The sequence below is a fragment of the Melanostigma gelatinosum genome, assembly GCF_949748355.1.
Source record: "Melanostigma gelatinosum genome assembly, chromosome: 22".
NCBI classification, from domain to species: Eukaryota; Metazoa; Chordata; class Actinopteri; order Perciformes; family Zoarcidae; genus Melanostigma; species Melanostigma gelatinosum.
In genome coordinates, this window is record NC_136655.1 from 10,030,466 (window position 1) to 10,049,583 (window position 19,118).

A 19,118-nucleotide genomic window follows, 5' to 3' on the forward strand; every position below is an offset into this window, starting at 1 on the left:
AATGCATGTTTGTGTTTTCCGAGAGAGGTGCAGGTGGGTTTCTTAGACGTAAAAAGCAGAAAATCAATGAAGGGCAGCCGGGTTGTGTCGTGAGTCGGAAGGCCCTTCGTCAGGTACACTTGAGGACACTGGATCGATACCGCGTGTCAGCACTCATCTGCTCTGCTGGAGTGTCCTTGAGCAAAACACTGGGTTCTAAACTAAACTTATAAGTTAGTTTAGTGCTAGTTAGCAGATGCTAACGTGCTAAACTAACATGGCAAAATGTTGTCGTTGATGTTAGCATTTAGCTCAAAGCACTAAATACAGCCTCATAGGGATTCTTAGTTCTGTGTGTATTCAAAGTGAAAGCTAATTATTGACAAAAAAAAAAAAGATGATCTTTAAAATGTCACTAAATGTTCCACTTATTTTTATTTATTGGTTTATTTGAACGGGACAGTGCACATTAATAAAAAAAACATTTCTGCAAATGTGCCAGAGTTAGCCAAAAGGCAATTTTTCATCTGTAGTCCCAGATGAACTACTTTCCGTTGTTCCTGTCTCTAGATGTGTTTTCCAACAAACACAGTGCGAACGTTACTGCAGGTGATCCCTCACGGCATGAATCCGTTCTGTTAATAGCCTGCAGTGAATGCTGGGAGTTTTTATAGTTTACATGCTGTCAGAATAACCTTGCAGGGATGTTGGTTTATTGACCAGCATGCTGGCTGACGGGGTAAGTGGTGGAACATGAATGATGATATGAAATATAAGACGTGACATCTGGCCTGCTCCTTCAAGTAGGTGTCTGGCAGCAGTACTCTACATGTAACCATGTGTACGTAATTACATTTTGTGGTGTCTGCCGCAGATAGCATGCATAAAAAAAAAAAATGGATTTTTGTGTGTGTGTTAAGCAATCAGCTAACCCTCACAAGTATTGTGTGTTAATGCAGAGCCTGTGGGTGGAGAGGACAACCCTGACTCTGGTCCAGAGTCTTCCGGGCATCTCCCGCTGGTTTGAAGTGGATAAGAGAGAGCTGGTGAGTGTGACCAACCTCTGATGAAATAACCATGAAGACATAACGGCAACACACAAGGGACCCTGCGATACACTTTTATTTTGCAGGTTGCAATTTCGAGTACTGCCAGCCAATACCCAAGTATTGATTTAAGTCGTTTCATTGAACAACAACAATGACCTGGGTCATGACTTTCGGGCTATTGGACACATTTCATTTCCTCCATTGAATAGATTAGATGTCGTGCTAAGAATCTAATTGCTTTGATTGCCAACGTCCAATTTTTTTAATCGATTTTTGTGTCTGGGCATTTTACCAATACTTTTTTTCTTGCCTGAAATCACGATCATATTGGGCAGGAGTCCATTGCGCCACGTAAATCCCCTCAAAAGCTTTCTGTCCTGGATCTTCTCTCTCAGATCTCTCAGGAGTGGGAGGAGTTTGAATGATATTTGTCCAGCGTATGCAAAACCTGAGACCGTGCCCCTGTTGGTCTAAGCACACATTCTAGTGAATAGTGAAACGTAGTCGAGCATTTGGCAGCTAAAGATATGATTTTTGGTTATTACGATTTACAATTTTGTATTTTATCTACGACATCCCCCCCCCCTTCGCAGGTTGAGGTAAGCCCGCTGGAGAACGCCATCGAGGTGATCGAGAACAAGAACCTACAGCTGCGCACGTTGATCACCCAGTGTCAGAGCCGGCAGATGCAGAACATCAACCCCCTCACCATGTGCCTCAACGGGGTCATCGACGCCGCTGTCAATGGAGGGCTGGCCCGCTACCAAGAGGTATGGGTTGACGGATGGAGGATAAGCTCGGGGGGGTTTTTGACACCGTGGCAGAAGTTAGGAGCGATGACATATGGCTTAATGATCCATGAAGGTGGGTTTCTAGTGGAGGGACGCATGGACAGAGGGTTTTTTTGCGGAGTGGATGAACAGATGGATGGGTGGATACACGAATGGCAAGAGGGATGGAAGTGGGAAAATTAGATGGATGGGTAATGCAGGGATGGATGGATGGGGGGGGGGTTTGGCTGATGGATGGATGGAAGCGGGGAGAAAGAGAGGTCAAGTCAGAATATGGCAGATTGAGGAGGGGAAGGAAGGAGTGTAGCGAAATGAATGTCGAATAATGTCTGGATGAATGAGATGGGAGTGTTTATGCAGCTGCTACATTATATGCTGAAGTGGTAACAGACCGACACACAGATTGATGGAGGAAAAACTGGAATACGGTCAATCCCGTCGACAAACATTTGCATCTACTGCCGCTCCAACAGCTCCTTGACAGTAAATAATAGCCGGGTGACAATACAGTGTAATTTCACAACCAGGAGGAGCTCAATTGAAGAGACTGGCTTCTAGAAATGCTTTTTACCCTCAACAAACTCAGTGGACTCGGTGTCTTGCTCTTGTCGCATAGCAACCACCGTTTTCCACTGGGAGCCCGTTTGTGGGGGTTCATTTTTGTGCGTGTGTGTGTGTGTGTGTGTGTGTGTGTGGGCATTTACTGTATTTGTATGTGCGTGTGTTTGTGAGTGCATCTTGGGTTTGTGCAGAAGAGCATGCTTCTGTGTAGAAGTAGCCTATTAAGGTTTGTAGGAAACTTGACAGGAGCCGCAAGGGTATATAGCTGAAGTGCTTTCCACCTTCACTGCCATTATTTTGTTAGAAAAATGACGGCATATTTCAATGATTATTGGCTTCCCGTGTACTTATAGAGCAGCCCTTCACTTTGATACACTGTTGGCAACATCATGCATTTATTTCTCTATATAATGGTACAATTGGCATTTCTCTGAGTAAAGACTGATCCCCAACTTTCCTTAATTTGTGTTTTTATTTCATAAACAACACAAACTATTTCTATTGTTTATCATGAGGTGGACACAGACGGGGCTGCTGCCTCTGCAGCCGACACACAGCATTCCTCCATCTTTGCACGGCATCGCATGCAGCAGTGTCCGCACGGAGATGCACGCCATGAATCAATTGATTTCCCCGCGTAATGCCGATTGACAGCTGCCGAGGTTTGCTCGGCTTACAAATGAAAGAGAGATTGTCATTATTAATATTCAGACTTATTGCTTTAGTTTAAGTTGAAACCCTTGTGGGGGGGGGGGGGGGGATGCCGTCTGATTTATCCCCGCCCCGCTTCCCCTTAGCGCTCCATCTCTAATTGGACTTTTCTAATGATTAACTGAGCTACTCCTATGGCAAAGACTCACTCCCTGCAGCCCGACAAAAATGTTCCATCATTCGTAGGAAGCTTATTGATTTTTTATTTTTTTTTTGCTGCCTTTTGCAAAGGACCTTGGACGGAGTTTCCCTTCTCTCTTGTAAAACGACTGGCTTGGTGCTGATGCATATGCTCTTTATAGTACATCGCTTGTAAAGAGCGTGATAACATTTCTGCAATAAAAAAACGTGTCTTCAATCCATTTAGCATGGTTTAATAAAAGAGTATCGTGCTATTATGAACAGTGCACACTAAAATAGGCGATCTTGATAAAGATGGCCATCGGGGGATGTTTGTCTGGAATGGTAATTGTCCTCGTATTCATTGAAAGTCATCCTCGTTTGAGTGAGACACATTCAAAGCAGCGTGGAGAATCTCTTCTCTTTCACCGTCTTCTGTACCCGTCTCTTTGGAGATCAACAGCTGTGGGGAGAGGAACCGCGCGGATCTTTTTTTAGCGAACTCCCCCTTTTACCTTTCCGTCCCTTATTTTAGTGTGACTTTCCCTCTGTGGCAGATTCCAAAAGCAGATTTTTGGTGAGCCGGGCCTTTCGCCGGCTCCGCCGTCTCTCCTCTTTGTGTCCTCTGATGCAGATTGAAAAAAGGATTTAACATAATCTGTTGACGCATCACAAGTGTCGATGGCATTGTAAACGGCGACGGAGTGGCGTTCAATGTACGGGTGCCACAAAATCGGATCGGGCCGTTCCTCATCTTATCCGTTTCCCCTTGAAGTCGCCTCTTTTGAAGAGAATGTCTGGAGGAGCGAACAGGAAGCACACTCTCAAACCCATCATCAAGAAGAATGATGCTTCTGAAGAGAAACGATTTTTAGCAGGAAGCTAATATAATTTGCCCCCTCAATCAAAGTGAAATCAATCCCTTGATCCCACCATTTGGCACAGTTTCTCTATTTTTAGCCACAGTGTGCTTTTATTCTGCTCCCTGAACTTGATTTTTTTATATGACAACACAAAAACCCAGACAGGAGCACGACACCCCGTTTGAGCTGGATGTTTAGTTTACTCCGTTTGGATTTTGGCTCGGTTCGCTTGTGAATGTTCTTCAAGGATTCGACAGAAATGTGCGGCCAGTAATTCACTGCGTCGGCACCAGCGGGTGTTCAGGTGGCACTGCAGCTCCCGGCGTGCGCATAACAGATGCTCTGCATTTTGTCTCCGCTCAGGCCTTCTTCGTGAAGGACTACGTTATGAATCACCCCGAGGACGGCGAGAAGATCGGGCGACTGAGGGAACTCATGTTTGAACAGGTCTGTTTTTTTTTTTTAAGTTTCATAAATAATGGCCAAAGAAAAACTCAATTCACAATGAAATGTGTTCAGTGGAAAGTATTCCACTGAATTTGACAATTTGCAGACTCATTTTAACCAAGCGCCTCTGGAACAAATTAGCCAAATATCTTTGCAATTTACGCAGGATGATTTACAGATGAAGTCTGAGGAATAACGGCTCAGTTTGTCTCTCAACTTGGTTGTTTGTAATATCCCGAGAAGTTAATCAGCTTTTGTTCCGCAGGCACACATTCTGGAGTACGGCCTCGCTGTGCATGAGAAGTTTGTTCCCCAGGACATGAGACCTCTCCACAAGAAGTTAGTGGACCAGTTCCATCTGATGAAATCCAGTCTTGGCATACAGGTGAGCGGGAAAACCAGGCGACACTTCAGTACGTCTTTAACGGTCCCACTTGTGTTCAAGATTTCACTCAAATCATTTAACCTTTCGTGGAAGTGCACACTGTGTGACAACAGATGCCGACCGCTGTGTTCTCCCCTTTAGTCCTCCGGGGAGAAATGACACAGCCTTCCTTCTTCTGGTTTTGTGGACTTTATTGACATACCTCATGCTGGCACGAAGCATTTAATCATGTGCACTGCCTCTTCTCCAATTTAAAAACCCCAGGAGTTTCCGGCTTATGTGCGCGCGAGCCCAGTGCACTTCACCAACGGGAGCCCACGAACATGCAGGAACTCTGTGCCCAACATCATCAGCCCAGACGGTGGCAGAGGGGTTGCCAGGCGGAGGTGATGACCTCGTTTGTCTTCTTTTATTTTTTTGTATTTTATTGATGTTATGTCTTTCTTTCTTTTGTCCTCGACATTTAAAAAAAACAACCACAAAGCTTGTTTACTTCAGCATGAAGTTTCTCCTTCATATTTAGTGTGTTGCCCCTCTTTCTTCCTCTTTCTTCCTCTTACTTCCTTTGCTCTCTTCCCCCTTCCGATCTTTACCGGTGTGGCTCCATCTGGGCTTACAATAAGGGGGGGGCTGCCGGTGTGTGTGTGTGTGTGTGTGTGTGTGTGTGTGATTTTGATGTGTTCAGTGACCCTGCCACTCTGTCTACCTGCGACATTCTTCCTCCACAGTCTGATCCCAGGGGGCAAAGCCACACATGCAGACACACGCATCACCCCAGCCTCCCAGTGGCATTTCACATTTTACTTTTTTCAGTTTCGATTTCTTTTTCGTTCTCTGTTCAAGTTGCGCATTTTGGTGAGGACTCCTGTTGTTCCCGTCCTCCGAAAAACCCCGTTGTGTTTGTTCTCTAACCTTTCTTTTCCACTTGTGCCTGACAAGTGCTTGATGGAATGCTGTGATTGCTGCATCGATTATCTTCTCGAGATCTGACATTTTCTGTCCCTGTTTGTCCCTGCCCTTTTTTGTGTGCTGAATTTTCTTTTGGTGAGTGAAACCTCTGAAAGCTAATGAAACAAAATACCACAAACCATGTCCCTTTTTATTGAAAGCCACCATAAGCATCGCTCTCTGTCTTGCTGTCACCCTCAGCCTCCCCAGCTACCCTGCCGTGAACCGCTACTCCTCGTCCTCTCTGTCGTCTCAGGCCTCCAATGAAGTCAGCAACATCACAGGGCAATCGGAGAGTTCGGATGAAGTCTTCAACATGCAGGTAATCGCTCTCGCTCTCTCTCTCTCTCTCTCATACACACAGTCATGCAACCTCTTCAACCTTCCCACAAAGGTTTAAGGTAAGAAGAGTCCCCGCAGGTTTCAAGTGTAATACTTTTAAATCCTCCTCACTCCGTTCAGCCCTCGTTTCTCTCCTCCTCTGACCCTTCCTCTCTGTCGTCCCCTCAGCTTTGTTCCGGCCGAGCAAATTGTTGTGATTATCAACCCCAAAAAAAGGAAAGAGTGCTTTGTGTGGTCCGTCCAGGCAGCTTGCTGGAGTTTGGCAGTAATCTAAACTAGATTTGGGCCATTCAGAAAGCTGCTGACAACTCCTGGCAAGCGGTCTGAGCGCACCTGGCAGGCCTCGAATAACCAGACGCAGACACAAACACGAGAGGAAAAGTCCTGTTGTCGGGGGGATCTGCCTGGAACCCATTGCGGTGTTATTTTTGAACGTCATAGCTGTTATTTTATAGATCAAGTCACTGAACGATGATCTTACAACGCAGTTCTATCAGAACATCATAAACTATAAGTGTGTTTATAATGCTCATGATGTTCTGGGTTCACGTTAGTGGTGATGTTGTTGTTTTTGTCGTCCCACCTACAGCCCAGTCCGTCTACCTCAAGCCTCAGCTCCAACCACTCTGCCTCGCCCAATGTCACCAGCTCGGCCCCTTCCAGCGCCAGAGGTGAGACTGGCCCTCTACAGAAAGCAGACTCATTTTACAATGTTATACACTGTAGGCTTGTAGCTGATATTTCACTCCGGAGTGACTCGCGCGGAGGCAGAAGAGGTTCAGCTGGCCACGCTGAACATGGGGACCGAAATGGAGACCTTTTTTTTTTTTTTTTTGGTGACACATTGTTCTCTCAAAACCACCGCACAGCATCCTGTCCGGTGAGGTCAGCGAGGTTAGACGGCAGCCAGGGGAACACGAGCGGGAGAGGCTGATTGGGTCGAGGAGGAGAACGGGCGAGGGGAGCGGGGTTGAATGGAAAGTCGGGGGACTGAAAAATAGAGAGAATACAAAAATGAGCTGGGATGAAAAATGAAACGGTGCTGCGACGTGGTGGTGACAAACGCTGTTGAAAGAAACATGGCAGCCAGTGAGAATGCAAGACACAGCAAGAGAGAGTAAGAGATGATCAGAGCTCTGGGGGGTATCTCTCTTGGACCTCAACACTATCTCCAGTCTGGTCCGGGGCGTCCAAGCCTCCTCTTCAGAGTGTGAATATCTAACGCTTTCCCTGTCTGCCCTCTTATCTCGCTGTGTTCAAATGGGCAAACGTGTTCCTGCCTGATCCGCATCACGAAGAGTAAGGATATATGAAGGCGTTTATGGCAGCTTATACACCCCTTTGGCAGGCTGCAGGCAGCGGGCGGTGCCCTTATAAAAGTGGCCTCTGTCTACCCTTAAAGCCTGTGGAGAATTAATGCTTGTGTGGTCTTATCTGAATGAGAGCCAGCGATGGGTATCTCATACTCGTATGATAGCCCTCCAAGTGCTATCGCATTCGCTAATGGATCAAGATCCCTACAGTGGCGAACACCAGATGAGGGGGAAGTGCTGTGAAAATGGAGCCAGCGAGTACTTTGCATGTGTGTGTGTGTGTGTGTGTGTGTGTGTGTGTGTGTGTGTGTGTGTGTGTGGGCTTTTGCGTTTCTCTCGATGCATGTGTTACACGTGTTTCTGTGTCGAGGTTTAGCACGTGTCTGTCTGTTGTAATTGTTTAGTCTAACTGAGGAGGTGAGGGAAGGAGTGAGGAGGGTGTGTGTGTGTGTGTGTGTGTGTGTGTAGGAGGGAGCAGGCCATTTATCATGTCGTAGAGCTGGTGAGGCGGAAAGAATGGTCGAAAGGCTTTGAGGGAGAAAGAGAGATTGGCCTTTCCTGATTGCCAGTATTCATGGGTAATAGTCTAACACCGTGCTACTGTTTGGTCCCTTATGTGTTGCACATGCTCTTGTGTGTTTGTATGTGTGTGTGTGTGTGTGTGAGAGAGACCGCCCTAACATATCATACTGTCTATTTCCAGGTTCACCCCAGATGGCAGAGAAACACAAGCATTCCAGAGAAAATGCCTGTCTGTCTCCACGAGACCGACCGGTCAGCGCCATCTTCCCCAACCCCATGGACCCTGCACAGGTTAACACACACACACACACACACACACACGCACACATTCACGTACACACGCGTTAAAGTGTGGTTGGTATAACCAGAAGGAATGGCACATTATATCCATTACGGATAGAAGGATGGTCCAGTCAAATAAAGCGCAGTGCAGCTGTCCCCCTTAGGTTAAAACAGATGGATGTTTGCATGCAAAGAGAAGGTGGATAAAACAGGCTTATGGGCAGCCGCCCGTAATGAGCATGCAGAAAATCAAGGTCTACTTTGTATATCACGTCGTATCTTAACGGCTGACTTCTGTCTTAGGAAAAATTGGCTCATGCCGTGACGCCATTTGTAGCCGAGAATTGCAGTTTTTCAAGAGCGGTGGCAGTCCAGCTTTGCCTCATTTTCAGTGAAAGAAACAAACAATAACATTCCGGTAACGCTAGAACAAGAGCCGTCAAGAACAACATGATATTGCAGCGTCTCCTCTCGCTGACGGGCAGTGTGTAACGTAATCACACACACACACACACACTCTCTATCCGCAGTGACAAAGCTACTGAAACAGAAAAAGAGGGTGTTTGTTTTTTCAAGGCCCTTTCATCTCTTGCGGTCAGCACTGCCGGCACAGTTCACCTGTTTTTATTTCGTAGCCTGTTTGTGTTGAATCAAAAGAATTGTTCTGAGACCAGGCAATTATTTCCAACCCGAGAGCAGCGAAAGACCGGCTATTAGCGGCAAATGGAACATCGATCATGGGAAACATTGATCACTTGTAACATTTACTGTAATAAGATCTATATGTTTTTTGGGGGGATGGAGGGGGAGGGCTCATCACTTCTGCAAATATCACACCTCTGCTCGACATAAAGGTCATTACGCATTCAGCGCTCTGACTCTGTTGCCGCCTGTGCTCTCCCTCTGCTCTGCTCTATTGGACTTGTGAGGGGAAAGATTTCACACCTTGATATTTATTTTAACCGTTCAATATTCAATTACTCCTCTCCGCTTCAAGGATGGAATTCACCTCCGTTATCTCACACACACTGTTTCACGCTGTCCATGTTTGACACGTCGTTTGGACGGTTTCTTCTGTGTGCAGAGAGCCGCCCCTCATCAGATAGGTGACGCCACTTTACCAAGGAGTGACCCCAACCTGTCGGCGCCAGACAAAGGTAAAACGCCACGTTCAGCATCTTCTGTTCCACCCCTTCTCGTTCCATCCAACACTCAGCAACCCTCGACATACACCCTCACCTTGCAGGGAATCTCCTCAAGCAGAATCATGATGCCAAAGTGAGGTGAGGGGGCGCTGCGTCGGTATCGGGCAGCTCCTCTATTGCTCACCACTGTCCAGGCTGGCGGCCATTTGTTCGGACACGCAGTGTGTGTGTGTGACAGTTTCACCTCCAGAGTGACTTCAGACGTCTTCACACAGCTGCTTCAGGGAGCGCCTCAGGATACACACACACATACATACTCACACTCACACATACGGGGCTCCATTTTTCCTTCAACTCCTTTCAGCTTTTCATCTTCCCTCATCCTAAAAGAGCAATTAAAATGGCAGGTACTATTCCTGCAACGCTGATGGACGTGTGTGACATTCATATTCATGAGTTCATATCTATTAGTTAAGCCCCCCCCCCCCCCTACCTGATTCTCATTTTTCTCGGCATCACCGAGGAGAGACTCATAATTGTTGCATGTTTCTGGGAGAATATGCCTGTGAATTGAGACTGAAAGCTTACAGCCCCCCACCCCCTTGTGTAATTAACAAAAAAAAAAAAAACCTGAACCGTTTGATTGCTTTTCTCTGAACTTTGGCACAACGAAGAGAGAGTAAAATGCACACGTGAAATGCGTTTCCTTCCATCACTGCATTCTCAGGAACACTTTGTGTAATAATTAGCGAGCAGCGCCGAAGAGACGCCTTAAAATAAAGAGTGAAGAGTGCGGATACGACAGCTTCCTTGCGACTCGCACACCTTTCCGTGTGATTCGAGCGTGCTGCTGTGAAACAATGCAGGGAGAGACAGATGAACTGCCGCAGCGTGGTGACGCGACACCTTTACGCGTGCGACAACGACGAAAGGTGCTAGGATTGACACACAGCCTGTGATCGTGTTAACGTCTCCTTAGCGACATCTGCCGCCTCCACCTTTAAATCATAACTCCAGATACCAAACAGTGTTGTTGCAATACAACGCCTCCGAGACTCTTAGTTTGCAGTGAAATGAAATGATGCCTGTTCATCAGACTCCCAACACTTCATGAACTGTGACCTGACCAATCGCCCTGACTGCGATTTCAATGGCGTCTGATTACTTTCTATTTGTACAGAAAGGGCTGCGCTTGATGCAGCTCCTAGACTTGAAGAGGCTACTTTAGTTTGATTGAATGCGACCTATAAACCTAAGCACCAGTGTTGATTCAATGCTGGATTTTATAGTTTATGTAGTGAAATCTATATTCAGGAAAACCCATTAACCTGCTTTCACACCAAATGTGCGAGTGTGGAATTGCACAAAATACAGGCATTCTTTTTCTCTTTTCTATTTCCTCAGAAATTTCCTCATTTTGTATGCTTTTGTTTAAAAACTATTTTTTCACCCACCACAAATATCACTTCTGTAGAAGTTTGTTTTGCTGCTTGCCCTGAAGCAACACGTTGCGTGTCTATGTCGTGTCTCTGCCAGTAATGATGGCGAATATTAATAGAGTACAGAGGCACATTTATGGACTAAAATAATCTACCGACCCTCTGAAAAGCGCAAGAGCGACGGGACTAGAAGTAAGAAAGAAAAAAAAAAAGCAGCAAAACAGCTGGGGCACGTCAAAGGAATTGAAACTCTCAGAATTCCGGGAAGACAAATCTAAATCGGATGTCAAAATGTACACTGAGCTGTGCTCTCTGGGGACGCTTCGTGAGCCACAGTGGCTGCCTTGACAGTCAAAGTTCGTTTTTAGCGTAATCCTAAATGTGCTGACAATGCATGTCCAATGGAGTTCTAGCAGTGTCAGGAGGCAGGAATAATGACGGCTTTAGTCTCGCTGTATAGGACAAACTATCTGAGGTCCCAGAGTTATAAGACTCTGGTCCTTCATGAAATACAAATAAATAAATCTCGAGCATGGCATCATGTATTGGAGCAGAAGAGGATACCGGGCTGAAAAATGAATTTTATGACTGTTGAAATTCTGAATGTGCTTCGTGTGGAAGAGCTGATGCTTCAAGCGCCTTCTTCAGATTCTGCGTCATCGTAAATGGTGCACGCAAGGAAGCGACATCACCTTTTTTCAGGCCCCCAAAAGAAGAAGAAAATACAGAAATCAGTCAAGTGAAATGATGCAATCTGTTTGAGGGAAGATAGCGTGTTCGTGTTGGATTCCATCGCTCGCCTTAGGAAGCTGAAGCCTGTACGACTTTTAACGGAACGCACTTCATCCCACACTCTATCTCAGGCAATATATACACTCCTGCACGTTTTGTCTGAAACCAATGTTACTGCCATTTGTGTCCAGTTATCACAGCATCCATCTGAAATGTGTTTCTCCATGTTGTCTTGTGTAACCCCCATATTCTTTTGAGTGACTTGTGATGTTTCTGTGTGCCGTAAGTGCGACCCACACCCAGTAGCTGGAGCCTAGACAGTGTCAAAGAGGGCGCCCCATCCTTCTCTGACTCTTTTGGCAAAATGCTATGCCCTCCTGTACCTCCTAGGCCACCGTACTCAGGTAAAGTGGCTGAATCGTGATGGAATTCTCCGCTTGAAGAATGACACTAATATCTCCGCTCCGCCTTTTGACACCTGGGGCTTTCCTCGCATCTTCCTGCAATGACATTTTCCCTCCTCGCATCTTCCTGCAATGACATTTTCCCATCCGAGGCTCTCAGCTGCCGCTTCCTGGCTTGCTGCTCCTAACGTCCTGCACATACATGACGGCAACAGCTTTTGCTTCGCTAACTGGCTTTGGCATTTTTACGGTATGAGATGCGCGAGTTCAGCTGACAACAAGTCTGAAAATCTCTGTGGACCGTAAGAGGGCTGGAGTCAATCCCAATTGAAATTCCAGTCAATTGCCGGATTTCGACCCCTGAGAAACGCATGTCATTACAGCTCTCTCCACCGTCAACTCGCACTGTATTTCAGTTGTTTACTTATTTACAGATTCAACAGATTTGACTTATCCCCCAGTGCTTTCTGATATATCGTGCTGGCCACCAGCGTAATAAGCAGATGGAGTGTCCTCCCTTCATCCCCCGTCCTCCTCCTCTTCCCCCCCTCCACACACACACACACACACACACACTTCTGCCCTCATTGCGTAGAGCGGAAACAGCTGTTTGATGCAGAAGCAGCTTAAGGCAGCATAAAGGACCTGCAGAACATCAGTGCTTCATTGATGCTTTAAGCCAATGGCCCTCTCAGCTCCTTGTGTGTATGTTTGCATGACTCGCGCTGTGTCACCGCGGTGAATGGAAGAAAACGGCTGCCTCATTTGAATTTTCCTTCTTTTCTCTATCATCTGCTTGTCAGCAGGCTCCTCGGCTAAAAACATGAGGTCACAGTCTCCTGTCTCCGCGTCCAGATCGCCTCAAAAGGTTGGTTCTGTTTCTGTCACTCACTTCCTCTGTCCTCCGTTTGGTGTGTTTCAGTATATTTTTATCTCTTTTTTTTATCTTTATTGTTCCTCTGTCTTTCCCTGAGATTGCCTGACCTTGCTTAGTGACAGCCTCGGGGCCTTTGTGCTGCACTGCACAGGTCTTACCGGCCAGCTCCAGGGTCTTTATCCTACTCTGTGTCAACCCGACGCCTGGGAGCTTTGCATTACTGCTCACTGAAGCTGCTAACTGCTCCAGTGCTGCTGATTTTGTAGCTTTTTTTATGACCCGGCCGTCCCAAAGAGGACCCAAAACGGTGCTCGCTGGAGGGCACTCATCACGATCGCTGAATGTACACCTGGTAGGCGCCAACTGTTTTCCACCATCTTTAATTCTGGCTCTGAGAGGAGGTCACCTTCTGGCATGCTTGCCAAAAATATGCATAACCAGATGGATTTATTCAACTTCACTTCATGTACCTGTCAGTTCATTTCAATTTCAAAGACGGAACCCTATTTGTTTTGGGTTGTTTTCTTTCCTTCACTATTGATGCAATGAGACCTGCGTGTGCTGTACCGAATCTTCCCTCTCGCATCTCTCAACTCATGTGTTGACTCGAGTTTTTAATACCTCTGACCTCGAGTGCGTTTTTATGTTTATCTGCAGCTAAACTGATTACTCTCGCTTTGTCTCCGAGCTCTGATTTGTTGTTAATGAGCCGCTTGGTAGTTAATACCAGACTGCAGAAGCAGGAGAGGTCCAGGAAAAGGTTAACTAAGCGCAGAGTGAGCTTTTAATGAGTGGCGAAAAGCACTTTTGCGACTCTGGTGAAGCGAAGCTTGTCTGCTGCTAACTGGTATCTCCTTCGCGGGCGCGATGTCTCCCCACGTGTGACAACTGCCGCGTGTGAATGCGGTTGTTTTTTGGTGTGTGGTCTGCAGAGAGAGAGAGAGAGAACGACTTTGGAAAGTGTGAGTGACAGCTTGGGACTCAGCGTGCTCTGTCAATCACATCTGGTGTGTGTGCGTGCTGATAGAAGCCCGAAGCGAAGTGCCTCGCTGCCCATCACAGCACAGCCTGAGACGGGTCCTCCGTGGACCTCCAGCAGGCCCCATTATCCCGGCACACACGACTCACACACCAGTCGGTGCAGCCGGGGGCCCATTACCAGACCACAAACCCCAGGACAGATAGTGAACCTGCAGAAAACACACGGTGCCAGTCTGACAGGGCTGCACCTACTCATCTGCAAGGGGTAGAAATGAGATTCGGTGGGAGCCTCTCTCCGGAGAACTGGGTTAAATACACCGATTTTCATCATGGTCGGCCCAGATGTGGGGGAAAAAAAAAAGGTTTGTCCAGTCGTGCGCGATAAATGGATACCTCTCTTTAGTGCGTGCCTTCTGAAGCATGAGCAATACGACTTTACTGATCAATTGTATACTCCGCTAGATCCAATTAAATGTTAGCAGATATAATGGCAGCGTGGTGTAATTGCTTAGAAAAACATTTTGATGAGTGATCGGATTTTTGAGGGGGCATATTGTGTTTTTTCGTCTCGGTGCACAGGGCCGGTTGATGGAGTGTAAAAACCTGGCCCTCTCAATCTGTTCACTGAAGTACTTATCGGTGCTGTCGGGCTGAGTCAGCACACATATTGGAGACAGCAGACTAGGGGATGCATGCAATACGGTTGCATACTTTCCATCATTTTTTTAAATAATGACATGATATGTTGAGTTCTTTTTTTTTTTTCGACGTTAAACTAGTTTTTGCCTCTTTCTTGTGAAATGCTGGATGCTTTAACTCAACTAACAATTCATGAAACGATCAGAGAAGGTTATTGTCATTGTCGATTATTCTGCTGTTATCAAATATCAAGCACTGTTGTCACCATGGGCTCTCAGACCGTACGATCGGCATTTTTCACTGTTTTTTTAGGGAAAATTAAGATAATCGTTACCATAGGACAGAGAAAAACAGCAAATAATTACAATAGAGAAGCTGGAAACAGGTCATGTTTGACATTTATGGTTAAAAAACAGATTTTCAGGATGCTATTCCAACAATTAATTGAGAATCAAAAGGGTTTGTTGTTTGGCTGATCCATTAATCGACCCAATAGCTTCAGCTGCTTGAAAGGCCGTTCACCACATCTCTATGTAATGAACATATAATTGATTTTCACAATGTTTCATTCTTTCTCTCCCTGTAGACCACAGTGCCACCTTTCACCCCTTCACCCACCGAGTGCCAGTCCACCAGCCTGGTCTCCAACTCCCCCGTCCTCTCCGGCAGCTACAGCAGCGGCATCTCCTCGCTCAGCCGCTGCAGCGTGTCGGAAGCTTCGGGCACCGAGCTGCCCGCGGGCGACCACCCGGCCCACCCGCTGCCTCCCCCCAGCACCTTGCCAAACTCCGTCTCCAGCAGCTCAGACGAGCCGATCCGCAGGGAGAACAAGACGCCTCCCCCCTACAGCGTGTACGAGAGGAACAACCCCCGCAGCAGGCCCGTGCCGCTGCCCCACAGTCTGTCCATCCCCCCGCACGCGGACCCCCCGGCCCTGCCGCCCAAGCCTCACCAGCTCCGCACTGGCAGCATGAAGCTGGACGGGACCTCTGACCCTCGAGTCCCCAGACCGAGGCCTCTGCCCAGGAAGGTGTCCCAGCTATAGGTGCTGGTTTGGGTCCAGGTCTGGAGAAGAAACACACACTGGCGTATTTTGCACTTTTCTACTGGGGACTCACTTGTTTTGTTTTTTTTGTGATCTACAGTTTGGCATTCCTGACCTACACTCCAATAAAAGACACGGGCCTATCGATTAATAACAGGCAGTCAAAAAACAACAACTGAAGAGACGGTCAAATGCTGAAAGTTTCTTTTTGTATTTGCTCGAGGGCATTGCATTGACTTTGACTTGGTCATTCTGCACTTTTAGCTCTAGTATGTACAATAGGTCACCACGGTCATTCGCAACATATGTCTACCAGAACACTCTAGACAAAACACAGTTTTGATAGATGTAATAATCTCAAATATATGTATGTTGGTATATATACGAGAATTGTTTTTGCCTTAAGTATTGGAAACAGAGTCTTTTATCCCGTGAGTCTTGCACGTTTTTATTTTTTTGTTCGTTTTTTTAAACGACTCCGTACATTTGTGTACTATATGGCTACAAAGGTGCTAGAGGCCTCGAGTATGCATTTCAGTGAAGTGTAGTAGAAACGGGTGTGTTCCCACAGTCATATCCACACGAGCAATGGTACAGAAACGCAAAACATGCCGTTATTTCTGCCAGACGAAAAATGACATTTTTATGCGGTGATTTAAAACGTTTGGTAAAGATAACTGCAGCACAGTGATGGGAGCAATTTGGGCTCCGTGTTATTTAACTCCACATGGTCATATGTAAATCAGAAAACGAGAGAGGTTTTTCAGTGGGAAGTTGCCATCAAACCACTCTACTGCCCTTCTCTCTCTCTTTCTTAAAATCAGCCTCTCACACTTACCAAAAATTGCCCACATTAACAATAAAATCATGAGCCTGGACCAAACACGGGGGCAAAAACCGGAGCATTTGCATGCTTAGAACTTTGCCTTTGAGCATTTGCATTTAGATGAACACACCCTATCCCTCCTGCATGATGTACATGACAACAGATCTTTAGGGGGTGTACCAAGTATTTTGCCAAAGGAAGATGTACAATGTGCTGCCAAGAAACTTTTGTTCAACTGGGGCAGAAAGTTTTAAGACGCAATTTTGATTTCACAAAGGTGATTCCACCCCCAAAAAATATCCCAATTAAACTGTTATGTGTTGATCAGATGAGCACAAACGAGACTTAACCATCTGTATTTTGACCATTGCTGTTTTTTTTTATGAACTCTCTATTTGACAAAAGCAGTAATTGGAACAGAGTTTCACTCTCGGAAGCAACCTTAAAACACACGAGGACTGACACTCTATTGAAGAAATATTTACAAACTAATCATTGTCAAATATTTGTACAGTTGAGATTTACTTTGTGTTGATTAAAAAGATGGACGTGAGTTGACTGCACTATCGATAGTTGCACAGTTCAACCACATTGCATTGCTGCAGTGAAGTACGTTTTCTGTGGCAGGCACATTTCACATTGTTTTGTAAAATAGAGGACATTTTTGGCTTAAAATATTCATCAATCGTAAATTCCGTGCACCATTTTATTATTTTTTTTGGGGGGGTAGCTTTGATATTGTTTGTTTTCATTTTTGTATTGTTAATTTACTTTTTGATTTGTTGTGAATTTTTGAGATTAAATATTCACATTAATCAGTACTTGAGAACCTGTAAATTATATGATGAGATTAATGTAAGTATGCCAAATATAAAGTTTGTGTATTACAATTAATGTAAATATTGTGTTTTTAACAAAATGTAGCTATAACAATTTACAGCTTTGAATGTAATGTTGAAGCAGCAAATTATTATTATAAATGTTCAAACTTTTATGGTTTTGTGAGTGTAGAAAAACTTAAGGTCATGCATAATGACAGCTAACACATTTACAAGTTCAATAAACTGCCCTATGTAATACAAATGGACTGACTGGCAGTTTTCTATGTGATGGGACCTTGGAGACTTGTGACATAGTATTTGTACACAAACGCTCTCCCAGCACTGCAGACATCATGACAGATGAGACACAATGCACCCCGAGGGACGAACTGAAGCGGCCGCACCTTGGCTCACGTCCTACTCTGCAAGGAAGCAGAAGTGATTTGGGGAATGTTAAGGCCACAACTTCTGGACACAGGGAGAAATCGCCCCCCCCCCCCCTTGCAGCCATGCTGTCTCAATCGCCTCCAAAACACAACAGCAGGTTAAAGTAAAAATCAAATGGATTTATTATCCAAGAAGCATAAAAACAGATACAAACAGTTACAAACCGAATCACACAATTATTAACAAAACAAACATATATATATAAAATCAAATGTGAGATCCAATCCGAGCCACCCAGAAGGCTGGTCTGCCTCCTCGGTGGCCAGCAGAAGATCTGAAATTCCCCCGTGCTTCAAACCCTTTGTCCCCTCAAAGTTGCATTCCTCAGCTCATCGATCAGCTCACTGATTGGCTGAAGTCCAACAAGCCCCACCTGGGCCTATGCCCCATTGTCCTAAACTTCACACCTCTCCCTGCCACTTTCACACCACCCCCACTCCAGCACATTCCTCAAACCCCATCTCACAGACACTTAATGCATGAAATAAAACTTAAAACCCTCACAGGAAGAAGGACGAGCAACTGTTGGCGGGAACCATTTGCAATGTAAATCTATCACCATTTGACAGCACAGTTAGTTCATGAGAGGGGTTTTTTTTGTACTTAATGTTAAATACCGATGGTTTTGTGCTCTGGTGGAATGCACTATTTCTTTGGATTTCCTTCAGATAAACTAAAAGAGATTGGCTGTAGATTATACATCCATGAGATTGACATATTTATCAATAACTCTATAGGGAAAGGGTCATTCAGTTGTTTAGGTGTACTGAGTCGGAGGTAATTAATATAATTCTGGTTTAATGCTGTTATTTATCCTATAATCTAAGGTCAGTGGCTGATAGAATAGTTCTAACATGGCGTTTTACTTGTGTTTGGCTGACGAGGATTTGAGAGTCAGAAAAACAGCAACCGGCATGCCCAGAGGTAATGTGGGCGGATGCGTCCGCGTGCTTATTGCCGCGTGCATCGTGTGGCAGGTAAACGATGTAATGTGCTGTAGCTGTCAGAAGTCAGTTTCGCCTTGGTCACTTTAAAACAGCGTGTCTTCTTCAGCGCAAATGTGAAAGTCTGCTCTGTCGACACCAACTCGAGATAAAAACACCGCGGTGGCCGCAGGATATTGTAATAAACCGAACCACTGGTTAAAAAGAAACCAAAACATGGAGTGGTTCGCCAGGAAAATTGCTAACTGCTAGCTTCTTCAGAAGACAGTGTGCTGAATGTCATTCTGAGAGCAGGTATGTGCCCATTCAGAATATCCCCCGTGTTATGTCACTGTGTTACTTTGTGTCCACATTTTCTGCGCCTTTGTACAAAGTAGCATTAACGTTACGCCACTGGATATGATACAATTGGTGGAAATAACCTGTGTGTGAATAATCAAGAAACAACACGTGGTTTGTAAATTCTGTTTTCTGTAGAGGTGCATTTGGCTCAGTTGTTAATCTG

At 45.6% G+C, this 19,118-nt stretch overlaps 1 protein-coding gene across 3 annotated transcripts in view; it reads left to right on the forward strand.

Moving 5' to 3' along the window:
* The window catches only part of dock4b (dedicator of cytokinesis 4b), a 90,703-nt gene extending 73,239 nt beyond the window's left edge, over nucleotides 1-17,464 (forward strand). For 2 of the 3 annotated variants that reach the window (XM_079294801.1, XM_079294800.1), the window contains 12 exons: nucleotides 939-1,025; nucleotides 1,622-1,798; nucleotides 4,438-4,521; nucleotides 4,787-4,906; nucleotides 5,171-5,292; nucleotides 6,056-6,176; nucleotides 6,786-6,867; nucleotides 8,213-8,322; nucleotides 9,398-9,470; nucleotides 11,917-12,033; nucleotides 12,840-12,901; nucleotides 15,117-17,464. In XM_079294801.1, coding sequence (XP_079150927.1) covers nucleotides 939-1,025; nucleotides 1,622-1,798; nucleotides 4,438-4,521; nucleotides 4,787-4,906; nucleotides 5,171-5,292; nucleotides 6,056-6,176; nucleotides 6,786-6,867; nucleotides 8,213-8,322; nucleotides 9,398-9,470; nucleotides 11,917-12,033; nucleotides 12,840-12,901; nucleotides 15,117-15,575 — 1,614 coding nt within the window. In that variant the 3' untranslated portion in view covers nucleotides 15,576-17,464. Of the gene's footprint in view, nucleotides 1-938; nucleotides 1,026-1,621; nucleotides 1,799-4,437; nucleotides 4,522-4,786; nucleotides 4,907-5,170; nucleotides 5,293-6,055; nucleotides 6,177-6,785; nucleotides 6,868-8,212; nucleotides 8,323-9,397; nucleotides 9,471-11,916; nucleotides 12,034-12,836; nucleotides 12,902-15,116 lie in introns of all 3 variants that reach the window. The other variant, XM_079294802.1, reaches the window with a different exon arrangement.
* Nucleotides 17,465-19,118: the final 1,654 nt, after the last annotated feature.